General features: G+C 38.3%; 1 protein-coding gene across 1 annotated transcript in view; it reads left to right on the top strand.

Moving 5' to 3' along the window:
* Positions 1–11,104: 11,104 nt before the first annotated feature.
* LOC127446437 (regulating synaptic membrane exocytosis protein 4-like) overlaps positions 11,105–25,245 on the top strand; it is a 71,167-nt gene continuing 57,026 nt past the window's right edge. The window contains exon 1 of the mRNA XM_051707339.1: positions 11,105–11,774. Coding sequence (XP_051563299.1) covers positions 11,678–11,774 — 97 coding nt within the window. The 5' untranslated portion in view covers positions 11,105–11,677. The remainder of the gene's footprint in view (positions 11,775–25,245) is intronic.

The following is a 25,245-nucleotide window of genomic DNA, read 5'->3' as shown; positions in this document are numbered from 1 at the left end:
GTCTCAGTCCTGCAGCTGCCTCCCAGGACTCCTGACCCAGTCCCCACCTTGAGGTCATCTCCTTGGTCTCCTGGCCGTCTGCCTGATCTGCTCTGGTCTCCTTGGGCTCCTGGCCGTCCGCTTGATCTGCTCTGGTCTCCCTAGTCTCCTGGCCATCCGCCTGATCTGCTCTGGTCTACCTGGTCTCCTGGCTGTCCGCCTGATCTTCTCTGGTCTCCTGGCCATCCGCCTTATCTACTCTGGTCTCCTGGCTGCCCGCCTGATCTGCTCTGGTCTACTTGGTCCTCCGAGCCTGCAGCGTCGCCCTGGCTCTCCATCCCTCCGGATCCACCTTGGTTTCAAGCCTCCCTGACTTTGCCTTGTTCCTCTGCTCCCCTTGCCCCTTGTGCTCCCTTGAACTACCTGTTTTCCCCCACACCCCATGGACAATTTTTTTTTATTTTTTTTTTGGAGCGTCTGGAATCCGCTCCTTAAAAGGGGGGGCTCTGTCACATATTCCCTGTATTTTGTATTGACTTATGTTGAAATGTGCTCTGTACATTTGTTCCCTGTGTTTTGTTTCTTTATGTTCTGAGTTACCTGGTTTACTTTTGTTTTATTAAAGATGCTGCATTTAGATCCTCCATTCTCTCCTGACTCGTTACAATCATATTTCATGAGTTATGAAAGCGGAACACTTCTTATTTGTCAGCGAATTAAAAACCACATGCAAGGAATGTTTAAATTGCCTATATGCATTGTAAAGTCCGGTTTTTAATATTTAAAACGAAATCCATTTTGTGTTGGTCAAGTGAGTAGTTATTAGTTAATTAGATTTTTTTTTAAGCACAGAGCATCAAAGTATACCAAAATATTTATTTATTATTACTAAAGCAACTCATAAGCAAGCATGCAGTGATTTATTTTCTCTCTGCATGGCAGACAACATGTATAATAAATAATATGTACTTAAATCTTGAAGGTTCACATAAATGGCCCGTTCAAACTAAACAAAATGTGGTTGTTTGCTTTACATGTCGGTCAGAAGTGGGCGGTTCTTGACCAGAATAAGCTACTGTGGCAGGGCAGAGGGTGGGGCCGGGCCATGATGCTGCACACCCGGCCCCTAATCAGGCTGATCAAGCCCGCGAGGAGAACTCTATGCCTTTATCCCTCTTGGGCTTGATTAGCCTGACTTTTCATGGCCTGGTCCCGCCCTCTGCCCTGCCACAGCCACAATCTAGATCAAATTGTATGCAGCAAGTAAAAGGTCTGGCTACGAGATATGGCTCATGAAAGATTTGGTCACAAATATTAGGCTAAAAGTCAAGATGATATATTTTCATTTTGTCGTTTGTTCAGCATATTAATACATCAAAACACCAAAACAAATTTAGCTCACCAGGGAATGGCATAAATCTGTTGGATTAATCCCAGATTTTACCTCTCTGCATTTGCAAATCCGAAATGTTGTGGCGACCCAGAAAATATCATTACAACAGTGGTGTCTCTATATTAGGGGCAGAAGGGGCTGCGCACCACCAGATGTGGTGCTGTTTTGTAAAATTTGCATAATCATACATTTATTTTAAGAAAAAACACAATTTCCGCATTTTAAACTTGTTTTATGTCCATTATACAAGATGACAATAGACATTCTTTTGAGGATTTCTATAACTATTAAAGTCTGTTGCATTAAAACCATTTAATTGTTCTCATTTGTTATGCATGGGGCTAGCCCATCATCCTCCGTGTTAACCAAGGGAGATTTGGTGATCATCATGTGCAACAAGCGTTTAATGATAGCCTGAGTGTAGTCTTGCATAGCCAGACCTTTGACTAAAATGACATAGCAGCTTAGATTAGATTAGCCAAGAATCGCCCATGGTCCGTCTAAGACTGGGACTAGCCCGAGGGGCACGTTTGCCTTTGCCTCTGGTCCAATCAAAAGCTTTGAACATATGTATCTCAAGCTGACATGGTCCTCAGAAGTCACCGCTCTTGAGTGCAGACCTGCGTTGTGAACATAATTGGTAAATTAAACTAATTTTTATTCTAATGTGTTGCTGGTTGGCTTAAAGCACACCACTCATCATTTTAATGAATTGTATGCCATTGCTTTGAGGTGTTGTTGATGTATTGGTTTGTATTAGATTAACTTCAAAATATTCAGAGTCTTGTTTTAATTAGTTTTGTTATGCTGTTCATGGAGTTAGTGAGATAATTTGCACAGCCTTTTACAATTTGCCTGTATCTGCTTTGCTTTCAAAGTCACTTAAGCTTTTTGACATGGATGTGTACGTTATAGTGATGTTTTGTGCTGAGATGAAATTATTAGGGATGTTTGTGCATGGCATCAATCACGTTCAAAGGTTAAGCTAGATTGTAAAATTTACATCATTATCTAATTTTATCCATCATATTGTTTTATTTTATTTTATTTATAAGAACTAGGGCTACATTTAGGGGCATAGCATCCATTATTATGGCATATACATTACAGTGGATGGGCCTTTGTGATAAGGGTTTTAACTCACCATGCACAAGTCTGGTGAAACCAAGGAGTTCTAGGATGAAAGTTCAACCTGTCAATCAACCGCTGCACTAAAATTTTTCAACTTTGTGCCGAAACATGCTCTACGCAAATACGTGAACGCAGACACATCTTGCAACGCAAGCTCTGTTCATGCATCGTTGCATTCTGAAATGTGTCAGATCGCAATTCATTGCCAGGTTACGTGCAGGTTTAAAAAGGAAAAAAAACACATACATGCAGAAGTTCACGGAACATCAACATAAAGTGTCACAGATGAGAAGCACACATCTTTGAAACTCAGTTAATACAGGTACTCTAAAAGAACTGACAATTATGCTTTAAACGTAATGTTTGCACTTAAAGGTGCTGTAAGCGATTTTAGCCGTTCTAGAATTTCCACAAGCTGTCAAACTGAGCCGTTGGATTAGCCACAGCCCCTTTTCCCAAAACCCTGCACTCGAAAGATAACAAATGAGTTTTATTGAGACAAACACAAGCAGAAACAGTTGTCAAAAACAACAACAGCAGACAACTGTTATAAGCAACATGGCATAAAAATGGCATTATGCCTCAATAATTCGCTGCAACTACAATATTATGAGAATGTGCAAAATGATTGACAGGCACAAAGCATCATTGTCCGCGGCTCACAGACACACTTTTGTTTGCTGTTTACAGAGTCTAAAGCTGTCACAGAGACCGGTGAGACACTTATTTCATTAATATCTTTCAGGGAGAAGTAAAACATTTTGCATACCTTTTCATAAAAAAATCACTTACAGCACCTTTAAATTAAATACAAGTATAATTGACAGAAAAGATGAGTCATTCGTGCTTTCTTTTTGTTATTATACTTTTTTGCACTTTATTAGCATGCAGTAACACTGACAAAATGACTGATGTATGCAGTCATGAAATCAGAGACCCTTTCCTCAAGGTCTGAACACAATTGGTCAAAAGAGACACATATTACTAGGTGTAAATGGCAATTGTGCCTATTAATACGCATCTTAATAGCAGCGAAGAATAAACGGGGCACACAAACATAACGGGAGAGTGTGAAGTCAAAAGTGATGCACTAGGTTAAAATAATTTTCTTGTTTCTTTTTTGGCTGTCAAAAAGATGGACAGCATTTGGAATTATACTTATAAAAAAAACAAAAAAAAAAACAATCGGTAAATGATGGAAATTTTAAGCTTTTGCTTGCTTGGTAAAATGATGTGATCAAGCAGGGCTTCAAAAAGACACGCCTCCTGAAAAGGAACCAGACAATCATTTGGGTTTGTGTGTGTGTGGCACTTTTAACAGGAGGGGCTTTTCTTTTTTTTTTTTTTTTTTTTTATCAAATAACCATATATTTACTGTAATTCCCTTTATTGAAGCACTCTTAAGTAATTCAAGTGTTAACAATTTTGGCAAACTATAAGCTGCCACTTTGGACTGAGACACTGTTGGCTGAGAATGAGTTTTCACATTTGAAAATGTGTTATGTGGCTTATGTCAGCATGACCTGGATGTGTAGTCAGTTGTGCTCCAATTTTACAAGTCACTGTTAGAATTACACAATGTGTTTAAGGTGAAATGTGCCGTTTTCAACCTGGTCTCATAGATCCACGTTCTCAGTTTGCTTTCCGTGCAATCTCATTGCTGTCGAGAAGAAACAAATGAGATATTAAAGACGTCTCATTTGTGAATTGTCTTTTTTTAAGGGTTGCCCTCCGGCCTTTAATCACGTTACCCTGAATTTCACTGCAGCTACTGAGCGTGGAGCAACACATTCTTCACACGTGTGTCTCTCTCTCAGGCAGGCACATGTTTAAACATCTCCCTTATGCAATGCAACGCAGCCACCTTAAATGTTATCCTGACTGCAGTCTGATATCAAAGTTACTGCTGTGAGTGTAGAATCCAGGGCAATGCACCAAACAAACCTTTACTTTTGTTCATTCCAACATAGTCTAATGGCAACTCGTAATGATTGGTAGGAGATGGTGAAATTGTAAGATATCATATGACTTGGTGCATACAAAAAGGTACAACTTTTTTTCCCATAGAGACCAACCAATCAACAAACATAATTGCAAATTGATACAATACAGTGGGGCTGGGTAAAAAATATCGATTTTCTGATGCATTGTGATCTTCGTTTGAACGATCTTCATATTGATTCTTAAATTCCAAGCTCAGTCTTTCACTCAATGTGGCAACCCTCTATAATGCAAGTAAATCACTCACATGTGCAACCAAATCTTGTGCTATATGACTAAAAATGTCCATGATTAGCCACTGGCTATAAATGTCCAGATTTTACACACCTGTAATTAAGTAATATAGTGGAGAAGATGTTATTAACACAGAGGTCCTTTTACTGTGTGTTGAGAGCAAAAGTTTGGTTTCCTCGTTCTGTGTGTCCAAAGATGAGATCCACGGATCTATATGTCATTGAATAATTTATCTTATAATACCCTTTCTGTTTTTTACAGTCAGTTGTTGATTAAAAGCAAAATAAAAATAAATAAATAAAAAAACAACACAAAAGAAACATTTGATTCTAACCACACATGGATGCGCTAAATAAATTACGCACGTCTTCTCTTGTTAAATGCGCTATTTGGCTGATGCCGCTAGTCTTAAAGAGACAGTACCGATTAAGCACGTGTTCTACATATCAATGTAAATACTTGTAAATTGTACAAATTATGCAAATAAACAATACAAATGTAATAAAAATATATATGCAACATAATATATGCAATTTCAGAACATTAATTGATGGAATAGACAGAATTTGAGATATTTTCAAAGCTAAAATGTTATGAAAAATGAATTATAAAATATAATTTGTACAATTAATATTTTCGAATTGTACCTAGAAGGTTCCTTTATAATTAAGAGCATTGGCTGAAAGAGAATTTACTTTATATGTAAGCAAAATGGACATAGTAATAGAAATGTACCCATATGAAATTGATATTGAATCTAATCGAGATCGGAATCTAATCGAATCATGAGCTTGTGAATCGGAATCGAATCTGGAAATCTGAATCAATACCCAGCCCTACAATACAGGCATGAAATTCCATGAAGTCTCCTATCCAACACTTTATTTTAAAGGTACACTCAGTAACTTTTGTCTTTGTGTCATCTTGGACTTACACTGACACCTAGAGGCTTGGATGCAGCATCATTTAAAATCAATAGTTTTCAGTTTCAGATGCCATTGTAGAAATGTAGTATTCACAGTCCGCCGTGATTACTTTAATCAATGAGTGAAAGTGTCAACTAACAGGATGGTTACTGAGATTAAGTGAGTAGTATTTGATTAGTCATGTGATTGTAACATGGCAGCCCCCATGTGCGGACCCCCTCCATGTAGAATAAAACAGCTTTTATAAGGTTACTGATATGACTGGAGTCTTCATTTTAATGTGAGTGGTCATGATTTCATACATATATTGCAGAATTACTGAGTGCACCTTTAAGAAAGGAAACGTCTGTGAGCAAATCTTGTTACTCATTCATTCCATATTTATTTATGCAATACAAATGACTGATGTATGTCAATAACCTGTAACATGCTTTCCTCGTCTCGTTCCAAACCCAGATGTTTTCTTCTTCCGTGGTACACAAAAGTTATTTTCCTATTTAAATCATGGTTTAGGTTTAGGGTTTAGGTTAGGCTCAATCGACAGACTCGTTCCTCCTTTTTTTTTAAAGTCTTTTGTGAGGCACTTATAATAGAAGTGAATGGGGCCAATTTTTGAACATGAAAATAGTCCCTGTTTCAAAAGTATATCCAAAAGACAAAAACAATATGCATGTAAACATGATTTTAGTGTGATTAAAATCACTTTCTAACCTTTTGTGTGTAAAGTTATAGCCAATTTTACAACTTTGTTAGCATAACGATAAAATGTCAACAAACCCTAAAACCGTAAAATGACTGTAAAAATAATTAAATATTTTTTTAATAAATAATAATAATAAATAATAATATTTCAAATAATACACAAGTTTTAACAGAAGAATTAATGCAAGTGCTTTTATAAAATTACAAGCTTAACATTTCTGTCTTTAAACCCTCCAAAAATCAGCCACATTCACTTTCATTGTAAGTGCCTCACTGAAACTCAGGTTTTTGCTTTTTTAAAGAAAAGGAGGGACGAGTCAAAATCGTAATAACATCGTAATAACATTGTTCATTTATTTTTCTATAAGGGAGTACGATTTCATCATCTTGTACTATTATGATTTGTCATGAGACCGGTTTGTTTATTCCCAGAGGAAAATGTTATTGCTCAAAGCTTACGCTTTCATAGCTCAAGAGACATAATTGAGTTCACATTTACAGTATGTGTCACTTTGTCTCAGATGTTTCTCCTAAAATCCCTTAGGAGAAATACAAATAGACAGAAATGAGACTATTGTTGACTAAGAGTAAAAAGCATGGAAGTCTTGAAAGAATTTGATAAGCAATGTTCATATATTAATGCTTTGACTGCAGACACAGAAAAAAGACATGAGGGTGAGTAAATAACAAGAACCAGTGCAAATGCCACTGGCTACCATGCAGTGAACAAGATTCACATTTATGAGCCAATTTAAAGGGATAGTTCACCCAAAATGAAAATTCAGTCATTGTTTACTCACCCCTTTGTTGTTATAACCGCCCTTAAGAAAATAAACAGTTCATGGCAAATTTGCCACAAATTCACCACTGATAATTTTCACATGCAAATGAGTTTTGCAGCAGACTTGCGGCAAATCGTCCATTGTTGCCAAAGGTTTGCCGGTGGTTCACCACTACTGGTGAAGAGCTGCAAACTTCTGGCAAACATTTGCGGCGAATCAAAAGCTCATTTGCATGTGGAAATATCGAGTGGAAAATTTGCTGCTAATTTGTGGCAAGTTTGCGGCTAGTTTAGATTTTTGTAAGGGCCTATATGACTTTCTTTCTTTTCTTAACACAAAGGGAGAAATTGTGAAAAAATTTTGCTCAGTGATATCATACAATGGCAGTTTATGGTGACTACTTTTTCAAGCTTCAAAAGAATGCAAAAGTATAATTCAGAAGTCTAATAAATGATTCAGTGAGACTCACAATTGTTATGAAAGCATATGATAAGGTTTGGTGAGAAACAAACCAAAATCTAATGTATTATTCAGTGAAAATGTTCACTGACCGTTGATCTCCTGTGCACATTAATGACAGAGCGCGAGCAACAGTTCACGCAGTGCCCTCGCGACATTGGGGCGTTCAAGCGAAAACTCGTTTGTTTATCAAAAAACAGGTCCTCCACAGTGATAGCGACAAAATTACACAACACAACTGCGCACAAAACAGAACTTACTAAACATGTCTGAAGAGTTTGTATTCAAAGAATTGATGCATTTCTATGCCCAGCCTTAATTTAAAAAAAAAATAAGTTTTTGGAACAGTGCCCGTTCACAGTGGACGGAGTTACCCGCACAATGCCGAAAATAGAAAACAAGCGAACAATAAAATGTACCCTCACTCATCACTGCTGGTTAGGACAAAAACTCTGATTATCATAGAAAATATACCTACAGGAGGCCTGTAGCCTCCTCCATGTTTCTGTTTGATTTCCAAGTACTCCGAAAAATATGGCTGGGCATAGAAATACATAAATTATTTGACTACAAACTTTTCAGACATGTTTAGTAAGTTCTGTTCTCTGGTTTTTGTTCAGCTGAGTTGTGTTCTGGGTGAACTAATCCTTTAACTAGTGAGGACTGCTGAAAATGTCCTCACAAGTCAGTATCTGTCATCTTTTACTATTTTAGTGAGGACATTTCCAAATATTTGGCACAAGTATGGCCAAACCTGTACAAACACACACACACACACACACACACACACACACACACACACACACACACACACACACACACACAAACACACACACACTCATAACACCCTAGCAACTGTATAGGAATGCCCTAGCAACCATCCAGGAAACCCTAGCAACCACCCAAAACACCAAAACTATCTAGCAGCCAAATATGGGACACTTCCCCCCTCAGATTTACCCCCACGTCCTTGTGTTAAAACAAATCAAGACGCAGCGCAGAACGCTGGTGTCTCGAGACGCATTTTTAACAGTTGAAGTTAACTTGACAAGCTGTCTAAAAATGTGGCGCTCCTGCGCAAGATGCTGAGAAAAACAGCTACAGTCAAAGCAACAGTCAAAGTAGGTTAGTCTAGAGCATGTTTACATAGGAAAACATTTGAAAAAGTGGCAGTGCGAAATAACGCAAAAAATGCGTTTGGTGTGAACGGCCCCAGAACTTAAAATGAAAAACGCCTTAAAAACAACGACCAGGGAGAACCAAATTTCTATCAATCTTCACTTTTAATAAACATAAATTTTTGCTGGAAAGAACGAAGCTGCAATACATTGAGACAGTATTTTCATGGTGCAAATTATGAGTGTCTAGGGGGTCCAGGGGGATCCCCTGGAAAGCTAATTTGCACATTTAAAATCATCCAATTAATTAAATATGAAGTTTAACTTAAAACTTACTTAAAGTTTTAAGTTATTTTTTAATGCTGTAATATTATATTAAAGGGGTCATTTTATGAGGAATCAAATGTTCCTTGATATTTTGACACATAAGAGGTCATTCTACTATAAAAACATACTGTAAATTTCAGAACTCAAAACTTAATCCCCAATGCAATAAAAAGCTTTTATTAAAATCAAGCTGCAAAAACACTTCGTTTTCTACTTCCGCAACTACCCTACGTCACTTGGGGTACATTAATTCATGACCGCCACTACAGCTCAAAAACATTAACGCCTACTTTTACATTGACGCACCCTTGGCCCCGCCCACTGGTGCTGCAGTTCGTACTCAGGGAGAGAGACAGCAGGACATAGCAGGTCTACTGTGACCTAACGATTCCTGAACACCAAAGGGGACCCATCTGGACAATTCCAGTTTCCGGTGATGTGCCTTTCAGTGCAGGATGATACTGGAAACTGGATGTGGATGTTTCTTCATCATATTTCAATGTGGATTGCATGTTTTCTTGGCTCATATCATTGTGTCAAAACAGTAAGTAAACAGTTCCATTCATGAATATTTCAAATGTCACGACTGTTTGATAGTTTATGGTGCTGACATCCAGTTTACACCGGACGAGTCCGTTGACCCGACGCGACGGTTTAAGGCTATCTATACTGGGCACGTCGACACAAACTTTCTAAACCGATTATTTGTGTTGTTGGCAGTAGTAGCGCCAGCGCGTGCAGTGCAAAATGGACGCTTCCATGGTAGACAGCATCATTGATTAATAGATGCGACATAACTCTCGCATCCGGTGTAGGCATGGTGTGAGTGTTAACAGTTGTGCTTGAGATGAACAGTTTCATATATTCAAATGCAATTTGTTAGATGTGCATTATGTGTAACTCCTGAGATTTAGTTTTATAATGTTGTGGAGCTTGTTCATTCTCTTCAGACTGAGTTTTTAAAATGGCTGAATTTGAGGGGCTGCACATTATTAGCCAATCAGAACAGTGGGCGTTGAAGTTTTAAGGAGGTGCTTATGCCAAAACCAGAGACAGGGTGGAAAATTACCATATATTACTAAATAATATTTTTTTTAATGCAAAAAAACATTAAAAATATTATCAGTGGACCTTAGGGAAGAAAATAAAACTATATAAAAAAAGAGCATTTCAAAATGCTTAATTCTGTTCAGTGTGATTTTCTAAAATCTGATAGGAATCTAAAGTTTGCTAAATTCCATGATACATAAGTGTGGCATACAATCTGATTTCCCTTTCGGCAAACCTGCTGAGGCAAAACCATATACAAAGACTGAATGTGTACAAAAACTGACAGGATGCACTTTGAAAGCGGCAGAGATTGTCAGCATCGGTTATGAGGCGTTCATAAATATGAGTGATGCATGTGCATTTGTTATTTGCAGTAGAGTTGTGATTGTTCATTGAGGTGGCACAGGTGACATTTTCAGCCCTCTCAGACAAACACATACACAGAAGGTAAAGTGCGTCTTTAACAGAAACTGCCTTTTTTTTTTCAGCTAGACGCATCATTTTTTCAACTTCTTAAAGGAGTTACAAATGGCCTGTTTCACACTTATCTGTAATTTCTGGGTAGCTAGTGTCACTCACAGCAAACTCACAGCATTGGTTGAGACAATGTTGTTTACTTACAGTTGCCTGCTATTAAGCAAGGATAGGAGAAACTATTTTAACATAAAAATGACCGACATTACCTTTAAAAGAAATCAGATTGAAGGGAAAGAAATGGACAAAAAAAAAAATCTGCAATCAAACCATGTCTGAAATGTATCATATTGCAAACGTTTTCAAGATTTTCACTTGACCATTTTTCCACCGTTGTCGGTGAAGGCATGATAGATGTTTTCTCACAGCTATTGTGCCTGTAGACTGTGGCCACACCCACATCCTTACATCCACCCTCTGAGTGGACAATATCCTGAATCCCAGCAACAGCTCTAAGGTGTCTCCTCCCCTTTTTTTCTCCACAAAGAGCTCAACGCTGAATGAAGTGAATCAGCCTCAGACTGCTAGAATAGTGAGAACCTTTCTCCCTCTCTCTCTCTCTCTCTCTCTCTCGCCGTCTGTCTCTTCACTCCTATCTCCATTCTCTCTCTCCATCTCTCCTCCTCTCCTCGACGCCACATTATACGATATCCAAACATCCATCCATTCATCCATCCACCCATCCAATGCACAGCCGAATGAGGGCACAGCCAGAGAGGGAAAAGAAACAGATCATGTTTTCTGAACCAGATACAGCTTACAACAGTCTCTTTCTATCCTAATTCACCTTCCTTTCTAGTCTTGAAGACCTGGACAAAAAGAAAATAAGGACTTGAAGTAACCACTCTCCGAGAAGTCTGGACATCATCTTGTCAGAGGAACTTGAAGGGATTCTTGAAGCTAAACCAGGTCCGCTGGGACATAGAGGAGACAGACTTGTTGGGGGTTTTGACATTTTGTTTTTTCTCGTTTATTCCTTGCTGGCAAAGGGGCCGGTGAAAGTTAGCCAAGACGCCGCGTGCAGTGCTTCGCGTGAAGAATGCCCAGGCTCGCCTGCCCAAGCCGGCGGACACGGCGCCGGCACCAACGCCAGGTCTTTACATGGAGCGTTCGCAGAGTCGCATCAGCCTGTCCGCATCCTTTGAGGCCCTGGCAATCTACTTCCCCTGCATGAACTCCTTTGATGAAGATGATGGCGGTGAGTGGAAGTATATGTGTGAGTCCAAGGATGTGGGTTTGGGTTTCCAAACTGTGGGCCCTGAACAACAGATTAGGACCAGTACTGGCACCATGTTTGGGTTTGATGAAGGATTTAGGGTTGGAGATTGGGGATAAGGCCAAGTGTTTAAAATGTAGGGTTTAAGTTTTGGGGGAGCTCATGGGGTTTGAACCCCTAAAGGGTCACTAGTGCCCACTCAAGCCCAAGTTGGTCCAGTGTTGGCCCAAGTCTACAGAAAGTTGCTTTGGATAAAAGTCACTGTGACGAGGAGGAGGGCGTGGCCGGGCCGTGAGGGTGCACGGCCGGCGCTGAGTCAACTTATCAGCGGGAGAGAGAGAGAGATAAATGGGAGCCAGAGACGCCAGTTCGAGAGAGAGAGACACACGCGGCCAGTGTGTGTGTGTGTGTGTGTGTGTGTGTGTGTCTATGTGTTTTATGTTGTTTTAAGTTGAGTTTTTGTCATTAAAGTTTAAGTTGACTGTTCTGCCAGTTCCCGCCTCCTCCATGCCCATCCCTTACCCCTTACAGACACGTTAGGTGACTTTGACCCAGATAGTTATCCTAGATTGCAATAGCTATCTTGTGCTTTTGGAACTCGTTCACATGGTTCATTATTGCCGAATTGGTGTTGGTGCATTTCAATAGTACAAGGGTACGTAGGGCTGCACAATTAATCATATAAATAATCGAGATTACAATTAAAGCTGCCACAATTAACTAATCATGAAGTGTTAATTATAGCAGTCCATGTAGGTCTACTTATGTTGCATCAAAATGTTCAATACAAGTTAAGCTCATTCGACAGCATTTGTGTGATAATTTTGATTACCACAAAAATAATTGACTTGTCCCTATTTTTCTTTAAAAAAAGCAAAAATCTGGGCACTTATAATGGAAGTGAATGGGGACAATTTTTGGAGGGTTTAAAAGGCAGAAATGTGAATCTTGTAATTTTATAAAAACACTACCCACGAAATTAATTTTTGTGGTAATCAATATTATGCCACAAGTGCTTTCAATTGAGCTTAACTTGTACTGAACCCAGAATATTTCTTACATTTTCTATTTAACGTATGTTTAGCAGCAGCTGAGCATTGTAACCATTCTCAAACAAGTACATTGCTCATTTCCACATATAATTTATTAAAAATTGTAATAACATCTTTGGTTTTCCTGCTTCTAAAATGGCCAATGTGAAGTTGACAGTTTAGGCAACTAGTCTTGAATAATTCGAGTATACAAAATTTAGACTGGTACGATTTCAGTCGGACAAAAGTGTTTACATGACATTTTAAAAGACGAATTATAATTTTTATCTGACTTAAATCAATCTTTTAAAGTGCAAATGTAAATGTACTGACTGCTCAGCTTCAATCAGAGATATATACCAATCTCTGAACAAGAAGCTAGGTGTTTAATAACCCCTAAACTCTTAAGGGGCAGTCATACTAGAATTTAAAATTATTTCGGACACCTCAACGGACTAAAAATAACTAATATAATATATAAAATGTTAAAATAAACCATCTGCTCCCTTTTCTGCAACAATAAAAACACTTAGTTTTGAAATATGTATTCTTTGAATTGAGCCAAGAGGTCAGTGTGTAATGTTTTCTATTGGTCACACGTCATCTCGTTATTCATATTCATAAGTCAGAGTTTAGCAAACTTGAACTTTTGTATGCAGCGGCATGCAAAATGTCTTCACTACTGGTCTCCCACATTTGGATGCATTAGAATGGGAGTGAATGGAGTGAAAAATATGCCCACATGCACTTTTTGGATTCAACCATATCAACTTGTCCATCTTGCATATCCACTACTGTTGTTGCTCCCTTGAGTGCCATTTGAAATCTGCCTGAAAAAGAAACAACTGATCCTTTTGATGAAGCTCATTTCCAGTAAATTCATCCTCAATTAATATGCAAGCACGTACACAAAACTTTTCATTTAGCTGGTAGTCTAATCAGACAGATGTTCTTTTGTTAATGAAGGCACTGAATCAAAGAGTTGACACTGAAATAATAATATAGCTGTGATTTTCTCCAGGTAAGACGGCAGCTCTCGTTTCAAACATCGTCTGATTACAGGTTAATGTCTGGCTCAAGTCCATCAGCAGACACCATGGTGTTAATAATATAGCGCTCGTTAGAAATATTCTGACTGCTGCGTGTGCTTGCTAAGTGTTTTGAGCAGCAATTTCACATAATTTCCCTAGTGCTTTTAGTCCAGGCATGGAACTGTCTCTACGTGCTCTCTTTCTATCTTGTTCGCCCTCATTCCTTTTTTTTTTTTTTTTGTGTGTCGTCTACTCAAAAAACCTTTTACACAGCCACCGTCTATCTGAGACGTTCACACCCACCCACCCATGCTCACACATACACACACACACACACACACACACACACACACACACACACACACACACACACACACACACACACACACATTTCTCTACCCTTGGCCTGATTACAGACTACTCTGCTGGAAAAAGATGAGTTTTGAGAGGCAAAGACCGTTCAAACCGTTCAAAGTGTGTATCACACACAAATACAGACGCATACATGTGCACACATGCTCACACCATTGTAACGATACACATATACACTGATTCAACCTGACATCTAGGTTATGGAAATTTCTGGTTTGCATCAAATGACGTTCAAAGGTCCTCATTTGGGTCGGCAATTTTAGCTTTAGGCCAAAAATATTAGGCGGTAGAAATACTGTATCTCATGCATGATGGAATAATGTTTATGCACTGGAAGCTTCTGTCACCAAGACAAATTCCTTGTATGTGTAAGCATACTTGGCAATAAAGCTCATTCTGATTCTGAATGTGCATACGTTATATGCTGTAGTATGTGATTGGACAGATTGTTCTGTGCTGTGTTCCAGTTTACAGATTTATCAACTTCTAATCTGTGCTGTTGTTTTAGTGTTACACTGGGGTCTGAAAGTCTGACATCACATTGAAAATCTGGAATTCAAAATCTAATTTAAATTGGAAATGAACAGGAAGTTGGATTAAAAAAAAAAAAAGTAAAACGGCACGGCGTAAAATTTTTAGGAAATATTTAAGATTCTGCAGTACTTCCAGGTCACTAATCAGATGTAACCAAATAAGTGACACTGACCATGTTAACTTCATAAAAAGGTTAGATTTCCTTGTTAACACTGAAGCATACAAATACATTCTGAATTCAAATTATGAACCGCTGACGGGCCTGTGAGAAAAAAAAATAATCGTCAATATATTAATAACTACAGTCTTGACCAACAAAAAAATAGGTATCGTTTGAAAGCTTAGAAGCTCTACTTTCCAATGCATGCGGGCATTATGACCAAAACTGAACAAGTGCTTTGAAATTAGCAGACAAATCAGAAGTGTTTCATTTTGATAAAAAAATAAATAAAATAAATTGCACTATACATATTATTGCAGTAAAACATCAAACTCATCAAATAGCCTTGTGTCATATATTGTTGGAAAGCTCTCAAAGAGTAGAATACAACCAACCTATTTGTTTTAAAATGTAGCAAGTAACAGTTAAGTATATGTCTTTTACAATTATTTTGGTGTTGCTTATATGCTGCGTTTTCACTTATAACTTCACGAAAAATAAACGGAACATAAAATATTACATAAAATTACTTAGAGGAGGTGATTATCCTTCATACAAGCCCTAATACAAGGTAATCAGATGCATAGATCATTAGATAATCCACATGAAGCACAATGTTACACATGGCCACCAGGAGATGGCGCCAAGTAAATGACACAGACTCGATGCAGACTCATTGAATCAAAATGCACTCTGTGAAATCTCATTACTAAAATCATGTCTTTAGTCATTGTTGTGTTTGCATGTGTAATTACTTCTTTTGTACAGTTATTATGTTTTATTTGTTTGGAGAGGCTTTTGGACACATGGAGACGTTTTTGGACACTATGATAAAATATATTTGTAATGCTATAACTTTTGATTGCTTTGACGTATTAACACAAACATTTTCTCAGACACAGTTGACATGATTGGGAACAAAACAAAAGCCACCTTACTTACACCCAGAGACATAGAAAAAAAAAAAAATACATTTTGGGCTTAATTTTTGTGTGTGATTTTTCAGCAGTTTCTTAGGCTGAGAGTCTCAGAATGTATCAATCTACATCATTAAAAAATCTGAAAAGTTTTCTTTACAATGATACCAAACACTTGACCCTCCTTGTTTTTTGTTTTGTTTGTTTGTTTGTTTTTTTTCTGAGTTAAGACTTTAACTTTGGGTATGCCACTGAAACAGGAAATCTTTAAAAACACCTTCAGAGCTTAAAGGGTTAACTCAAACTGTTATGCTGATAATGTCATTTGTATGAACCAAGAACTTTAACTAGTCTATGTCATTTTATTAATCAGCTCCCTACATCTTCTCTTTGCTGATACATACTTGAATAAATCAACTTAATCAATGCAAATTGCACTAATTAAAATGCTAATGAGAGCATTAGTTTAACACCTGTTGCTGAATGACACACAGCTACAAATGACTGTCTAGGCAAAGGCAATTTATTCTCAATTGCAATAATACTCAAAACAGTTAATGGTGCAAAATATGGTTTGATTTCTGTTTTTCGCATATCTGACACTGAATTTGGGTTTGCTTATAACCATTTAAGCTGTAATCGCTAAGCTTGTAATCTTGTTGCGGGGACATTTATGAACAAGGAGCTAAAAAATACTACAAAAAGAAAGACTTTTCCTTGCGAAGAAAATGCTGAACAAATGCCCCTCTTTTACACTGTAATAAATGAACTTGCCACAGTGTCACTGATTTCGTAATAACAGCCATTACTCACTGCTCAAACCCCAGGACATTTCTGACCACAAAGTTAATGACAAAAAAATAATGACTTTGTCAGTTCATTTCAGGAGAGAACTACGGACTGTTAAGGTCTTTTGGAATATGGTATATTCACAATCCCAAGTTACCTGCTACTGACCTGATTTTTAAATTCATTAAAGATTAATGGATAATTTCTCTGACTCACATCAACATGATGTTTTCTCAACAGGGTCCTACTGAAGCAGATGTATGACGGTGATGCTATCGGTGAAGCATGCAACTGCAGGCTAACAGATCTTTTAAATAATGAGTCTTAATTACTATGATTCACAATGAAACAGACAGCTGTGTTCTCATTGCTGTTCTGCCACAATGCATAACTAGACTTACGCCATGTTATAAACAAGTGCAGCATGGCAAGTTTCTGCAAGGTAGTGATTGTGTGTCCACTCTGAAAGTTAAAAAGCCAAACAATGTGATGCATTGTGATAGGCTTTGCAAATTAAGCTTATTGCAAATAAAGTGTATCGTGGCCAAATAGGGGGTGTTCTTGAGCACTGTTTTAAAGGAATTGTTCACCTAAAAATGATAATTCTCTTATTATTTACTCACTCATATGACTTTCTTTTTCTCAAGGATATATTATGTCTGTTTGTACATACAGTGCAAGTCAATGGGGTCCAAAAAAGGACATACAGGCAACATAAAGGTTACACACAACTCAAGCGGTTTAATCCATTTGTATTTTTTTGTTAGCTTTTTAACAAGGAAAGTTAAGGTTAAAGATTCAAACTTTTTCAGTATTAAAATACTTTCCCTGCTTACTATGCAGAGACAACTATAACCTCGTGCGACGTCGAGTACACATGCGTGGACATTGTATTTTGTCTTTGCTATATGCAATGCATAATTTAAATTTATTTAAACCAACTAATCTCAGTTCAGGAGAGTCTGTGCTGTCAGTAAAGGGTTAATGCGACAAAACAACATGGCACCGACCACAGCAGAGATGTCTTTGGGAGAAATGCCAAAAAAACTACATCTGGTAAGAAACCTAATTAAGTTTTTACATTGAAACCTGTTTGAGTCAAAATATTAGAGTCTCTAGTTTTTAAACTTTGAGCAATTTATCCCGAAACGCCACGCTGCTAAACACAATGTACACTAATGTGTACTTAAGCGCATTTTTTTCCATGGAAATCCTATATTTACTGTGCATTATCACATTGAGAATCAATGGGTTCATACAAAAGCTGTAAAAATGTTGCTTTCAGAAGCTTTACAGTATATGGATTAAGGATGAAAATAAGGTGCATTTCCAACTGTTCTAAGACCAGTGCAGACAGACAGCACACTGGTGGTTAAGTCATTCACTAAATAGAGAGCAAGGGAGCATCCTATAGCTCTCTATGCAGCATTCAATCTAAACTTCCTATCAAAAGTTCATTTTCAGTTTATATATATATATATATATATATATATATATATATATATATATATATATATATATACACGTATATCTTTTTATAGCTTGACACCTTTTTATATTAATGACACCTGTGGCCGTTAAGTGAACTGCAGCCAGCTACCTGTTGCTCGTGCTCATGCACAAACTCCATAGGGACGCGAGCGAGCGAGCATCAGCCAAAACAATGATGTAACGTACAAAGAGACTGAACGTGATTCACTGGCATCATGCTGACAGATGAGGTGGCATAATTAAAATTACGCAGTTATGATTGTTTTAATACAAACTTTGAGACTGTATATTATCTTTGACTCTCCAGTGCTGGAACAGGGCTAAAACAAAGTGTGGATATAGGTCTGACTAAGCGAGACTGTAGATTGAAGTAATCACTTTCTTTGCATGATAAATTGACTGCATTTATACGATAGTGTGTGTCGGCGTTAGCTAGCTAGCCAGCTTTATCAATAGCTGTTAGCTAAATTTGGTGGATGATGACAGTAGCTGTTTATAAAATAGACTGTACATTATAAATATGTTAACACAATTCAGTATTGATGTGATTCCATCACAATTGTCATTTTGATATATCGATGCACTATTGTTTTATAATAATAGAATGTATATATTTTCTGTATAACCAAGTTACGTTACACTAATGAATGGGTCTTTTTGCATTATCTTGAACACTGTCTAGCATTCATTTCAAGTGTTATTGTAGTTTAGCTAAAATTACACAGATCAATCCTTATGGCACTATATTTCACATGCTTTGCAGTTATGTAAGCTTACCTGTCCAATAAGAAGAATGCCAATTCACGTTCGATCACTTTCACGTCCCCGCTTAGCCAGATGGGAATCAGTAGATACATTTTTTTTTTTGGCTTACTCTGAGTTTGTGTAGGAATTGGTGCTGGGAGCCAGACGTTTGCTGGATTCCATCTCTAAGATAACGTTACCTAGTGTTGCAGTTTGTTGTCACGGTTGAATAGCGGAAGAGGAGCATTGAGGCAAGGCTCTTGGGAGCGCGCATAAAGGTCACATCCTTCGGATTTTCCCGGCAAAAGCGACCCGCTCCCTTCGCATGAAAATCAGTCAACAGGCTTTTAATAGGCAACCTAGGAAGTCCGGGAAGAGCTCATTTTTTAAGTTGCGTTACAAGCTGTTCACACGTTGGCAAAAAAAGGGTGAATTTTACATGAAAACTGTTACATATTGCACCTTTAATTTTCTCGAAAACGGTAAACACTGTCTCTGTGGCACTCTAAAAAGTTTTAGAGCTTTTGAAATAAACACATTAATGCATACGATTAATTTAAAATGTTAATGCGTTAATTTTTTTAACACGATTAACGCATTTACAGATTTTACATTAGATTCTCACATTTTAATCAGCTCCTAGTTCTGAACACTGGTTGAAATATGGTGGAACCTTTGCAATGTGTCCACAAATACACAAAACAGTGATTCCGTTTCAATGATCAAGTGAAGAGGAAAGGACCTCTTATTCAAAATGTTTGTACGAAACAAACCCAGATGGGACCTGTAAAAAGCTGCATTCACATTACTTGCTGGAGTGAAGCATCAGCGTTTCCCCGACACTGTGTTGCGCTTCTGCCTCACTGGACAATTCGGATGAAGTATTATTTACGTGCGCAGTGTCAGTGCTAAAAGCAAAACAAGACGTTCTCTGCAAGCGCTTTTCATGTGGAGTTCAAAATGGTGCGAATAACGTGAAGGCAACTTCACGATTACTGTAGCAAAGTGGATAGCCACGATTAATATTGTGGAGAATGAGGGTTTAAGACATTTAATGTCCATTGCAATAATACGCAAACTATGGGGACTAGTTCTTTTAATTAGTCAACCTCCAACTAAGACTTTGGGAAACGTTTAATGTTACTTAAATTGATGCTATTTTGGTGCATTTTTATCTTTATACAGTGGAATTTGTTTGGAAAATGTTGATAAAACATTGTTACTAGGGATGTGCCTGAAGCCAAATACCTTATTCGGAAAGACACAAATAATGACTTCAAAACGAATAACGGATTAATCTGAATAATAGAAACAATATTTGTTTGATTGATTATCCAAGAAGCACAAGGATAAAGCAACATTTTAAAATTACAAAGAAATGAGGAGTCTGTGAAGTCAATATTAATAGCCTACTAAAGTGTAAAACTTAGGAATGAAAATGCGCACGGTGTGATTTCAGATCAGATGGGCGCGGTCTCGACTCAGTTTGAGGTCTCCATTAATTGTGCGCATCTGGAGCTTGACAAGTGTAATATTAACTAAGATACTACATCATATAGGCTACATTTTCCATTCCTTAAAATGTCTATATTCATTTATCACACGATTCACACATAATGATTTCCATGTATTCATTTATAAACCAACCTGAGCGCAATGTTAAATTCCTGACCTGAAGTGAAGATTTCACAGTGGAGCTCGTCTATTCACTTCTAAAAGTTGACCACATTTATGTTCACATCACCGATTAAGGTAAGTATCTGGTTAAGACTTTATTCCCAAAAAGTCTAAATGCTCCATAAAGGTTTAAATGCTCCATAAAGTGTACATCTATTCAGAATATTCCTGCTCATGTGATACAAAGAAACTGAAACATGGGCGATCTTTCTTCCCCTACCTTTAAACTGTACTAAATTTGTAAATGTTAACGTAACATTATTATTAATATTATACTATTATTATTTTCCCACTATATCGCTAATTCCGTACATTTAACTAAATAATTATGTCCTCCACATTATGTTAAAATATATGTGCGTAAAACAGTCTCGAGTGTAAAATTCCTGATATACGTATTTATGGGACTTTCACCTATTTGTAGGCTATATTGATTTATTCTACTGTCTTTTAATGTTTGTATTTAATGTTTGCTGCATAATGTGTGCTTGAAATTGCACAATTTCTTTGTACTGAAAAAAACTAAATAGGCTTTATGCTTTTCACCAGATGTACTGTAGTCAATGCTTTGAGCACAGAGATAATTGACAACAGACATATTCCACTACATTTCATTTCCAAATAAGCTTTTTGGTACGCAATCTCTCTAACGTAAGTCAACTTTTCAAAGTTCTGAGTATTTTAACTACATTTTCTTCATTCTGTGTTAAGAGTTAATCTAACAGCAATGCAAGGTGGTTCAACACCTATTTAACACACTCTTGCCGTGTTGACAAGAAGGGCCCAGAGACATTGTAACAGATGCATCAGACCAAACTTTGCCACCCACTGCATGTCTTGGCATATTCAGACTTTATCTTTCATATCCTGTTTGCTGTTAGCGCTGTTTGATGCAATGTGTACTAAGAATCCCAGAGCACAACATGTCTGAGCACCACCCTCCCTGCCACCAGCACAGGAACAAATCTGTACTGAAGAAAGGCGAACGCTCTGAAGTCTCGGGGCTTATTAACCCTCCTACGCTGACAGGTCCTGCATTGATGCTGCTGCTGAAAATAACTTGCAAACAAACACACACACGCCATCAGTGAGATGTCACACGCTGGCAAGTGTGCATTCTGTGTTGCATAAGAGCGTAGTGAATCAGGGACAGAGAGAGAAGATAGAAGGAGGTCAAAATGATTGATACTCGAAGCATCCTTCTCTATTTCTAGCTGTAAAGTGTGTTCGTGCATGAGATATAAATATGACAATGAGCATGTTTACATGCACAATCTCGCACCGATTATGCTTAATAAGCCGACAATATGTGTTGTCTTGTAAATGCCTTAAATGGCTTTCCTTTATTGGGGTAAGGTCATAAACAGTTTAAGCAAAAAACGATCAGCACGTGTACATTTTTGACCATTACCTTGATTTCACGTTGCATGTAGACACCTTTACAGCAGTTCTTACCGGCTTATCCAACGTGTGCAGTGATTTCAAATCTCATGTATATGCGGTTTTCTTGGGTTGGCTGATTTTTGGTAGTTATCATGTAAACACACTCATTGTTTATCATCCTGTTCTTATGTTCTACCCTAGAGTTTCTCTTTAAACCATTGGACAAGACAGGTTTTGAAAAGCAGGTAAATGGGTAATGATTTTTATATATAAAAATCAGGGATTAATCAGTGTCTTTGTGTTGTTTTCCTTTACATGACATTTATGCATTTGGTAGACGCTTAACCGTTTTTTTTGTTTTTGTTTTTGTTTTTGTTTTGTGGAAATCAACATTATGCCACAAATGCTGTTAATTGAGCTTAACTGGTATTGAACCTGGAACATTCCTTTAAGTTAAAACTGTTAAACTATCCATCTATTATTTTGAAGTGTAGATCTGAGTATTTGCTTGAGCATAAAGCTCAGTAAATGTACAGTAGTATTTTATTACTTACTTTCTAACAGCCAATCTTTGCAATAATGACATCAGACTCAACCAGGACACAGTCAAATACACTATATTGCCAAAAGTATTCGCTCACCCATCCAAATAATTGAATTCAGGTGTTCCAATCACTCCATGGCCACAGGTGTATAAAATGAAGCACCTAGGCATGCAGACTGCTTCTACAAACATTTGTGAAAGAATGGGCCGCTCTCAGGAGCTCAGTGAATTCCAGCATGGTACTGTGATAGGATGCCACCTGTGCAACAAGTCCAGTCGTGAAATTTCCTCGCTACTAAATATTCCACAGTCAACTGTCAGTGGTATTATAACAAAGTGGAAGCGATTGGGAATGACAGCAACTCAGCCACGAAGTGGTAGGCCACGTAAAATGACAGAGCGGGGTCAGCGGATGCTGAGGCGCATAGTGCGCAGAGGTCGGCAACTTTCTGCAGAGTCAATCGCTACAGACCTCCAAAGTTCATGTGGCCTTCAGATTAACTCAAGAACAGTGCGTAGAGAGCTTCATGGAATGGGTTTCCATGGCCGAGCAGCTGCATCCAAGCCATACATCACCAAGTGCAATGCAAAGCGTCAGATGCAGTGGTGTAAAGCACACCGCCACTGGACTCTAGAGCAGTGGAGACGTGTTCTCTGAAGTGACGAATCACGCTTCTCCATCTGGCAATCTGATGGATGAGTCTGGGTTTGGTGGTTGCCAGGAGAACGGTACTTGTCTGACTGCATTGTGCCAACTGTGAAGTTTGGTGGAGGGGGGATTATGGTGTGGGGTTGTTTTTCAGGAGCTGGGCTTGGCCCCTTAGTTCCAGTGAAAGGAACTCTGAATGCTTCAGCATACCAAGAGATTTTGGACAATTCCATGCTCCCAACTTTGTGGGAACAGTTTGGGGATGGTCCCTTCCTGTTCCAACATGACTGCACACCAGTGCACAAAGCAAGGTCCATAAAGACATGGATGAGCGAGTTTGGTGTGGAAGAACTTGACTGGCCTGCACAGAGTCCTGACCTCAACCCGACAGAGCACCTTTGGGATGAATTAGAGCGAAGACTGCGAGCCAGGCCTTCTCGTCCAACATCAGTGTCTGACCTCACAAATGCGCTTCTGGAAGAATGGTCAAAAATTCCCATAAACACACTCCTAAACCTTGTGGAAAGCCTTCCCAGAAGAGTTGAAGCTGTTATAGCTGCAAAGGGTGGGCCGACGTCATATTAAACCCTATGGATTAAGAATGGGATGTCACTTAAGTTCACATGCGTCTAAAGGCAGATGAGCGAATACTTTTGGCAATATAGTGTATATTTTATGAGGACATATAAAAGATTGAAGGATATCATGAGCAATCTAATGTGGAGTCTTGGTTCTTGATCAATTTATCAAATGTTGCGCTCATTTGAAAATGTCAGAAACCATTTTTTATCATTCAGATTGCATGTCTGTGTCCACTGAGCAAGTTCATTTACATAGAAAATGTCAGTGTGATACGTTATGGTTAGCAGTGGTCAATTCACACCTGCCTATATGAGGTGGCTTGTTTGTGTGTGTTTGTACAGTGATCTTTAATCGATGGCCGGCGAAATGCTGTTAGATTCTCAGCCATTATGCACAAGTACAAAAGCAATCTGTCATGTTTTTTTTCCCCAAGTGGTAGAAAGAGAAAGCACATGGTGTGATAATGAATTTTACTTTTTCATACAGATACATACAGTGCATTCAGAAAGTATTCAGACCACTTCATTTTTTCACATTTTATGTTGCAGCCATATGCTAAAATTTTTTAATAATTATTTTTTTCACATCAGTCTACACTCCATACCTCATAATGTCAAAGCAAAAAACAGATTTGGATAACTTTGCAAATTTATTAAAAATAAAGAACTGAAATATCACATTGACATAAGTATTCAGACCCTTTGCTATGACACTTGAAATTTTGCTCAGGTGCATCCCATTTCTCTGGATCATCTTTGAGATGTTTCTACACTTTGATTGGAGTCCACCTGTGGCAAATTCAATTAATTGGACATGATTTGGAAAGGCACACACCTGTCTATATAAGGTCTCACAGCTGAAATGTATATCAGAGCAAAAACCAAGCCATGAGGTCAAAGGAACTGTCTGAAGAGCACAGAGACAGGATTGTATCGAGGCACAGGTCTGGGGAAGGCTACAAATTTCGGCTGCATTGAAGGTTCCCAAGAGCACAGTGGCCTCCATAATTCTTAAATGGAAGAAGTTTCGAACAGCTAGGACTCTTCCTAGAGCTGGCTGCCCGGCCAAACTGCGCAATCAGGGGAAAAGGGCCTTGGTATTAGAGGTGACCAAGAACCCGATGGTCACTCTGGTTGAGCTCCAGAGATCATGTGTGGAGATGGGAGAAACTTGCAGAAGGACAACCATCACTGCAACACTCCACCGATCTGGGCTTTATGGCAGAGTGGCCAGACGGAAGCATCTGCTCAGTGCAAGACACATAAAAAAGCACCTAAAGGACTCTCAGACTGTGAGAAACAAGATTCTCTGGTCTGATGAAATGAAGATTGAACTGTTTGGTCTCAATTCCAAGTGCCATGTCTGGAGGAAACTAGGCACCGCTCATCACATGCGCAATACCATCCCAACGGTGAAGCATGGGACTGGGGGACTGGCCAGGTTTGAAGGAAAGCTCAACGCAGCAAAATACAGAGATATCCTTAATGAAAACCTGGTCCAGAGCACTCAGGACCTCAGACTGGGCCGAAGGTTCACCTTTCAACAGGTC

Source organism: Myxocyprinus asiaticus, chromosome 9 (genome assembly GCF_019703515.2).
Source record: "Myxocyprinus asiaticus isolate MX2 ecotype Aquarium Trade chromosome 9, UBuf_Myxa_2, whole genome shotgun sequence".
Classification (NCBI taxonomy): Eukaryota; Metazoa; Chordata; class Actinopteri; order Cypriniformes; family Catostomidae; genus Myxocyprinus; species Myxocyprinus asiaticus.
This window is presented reverse-complemented; position numbering and strand designations above follow the sequence as displayed.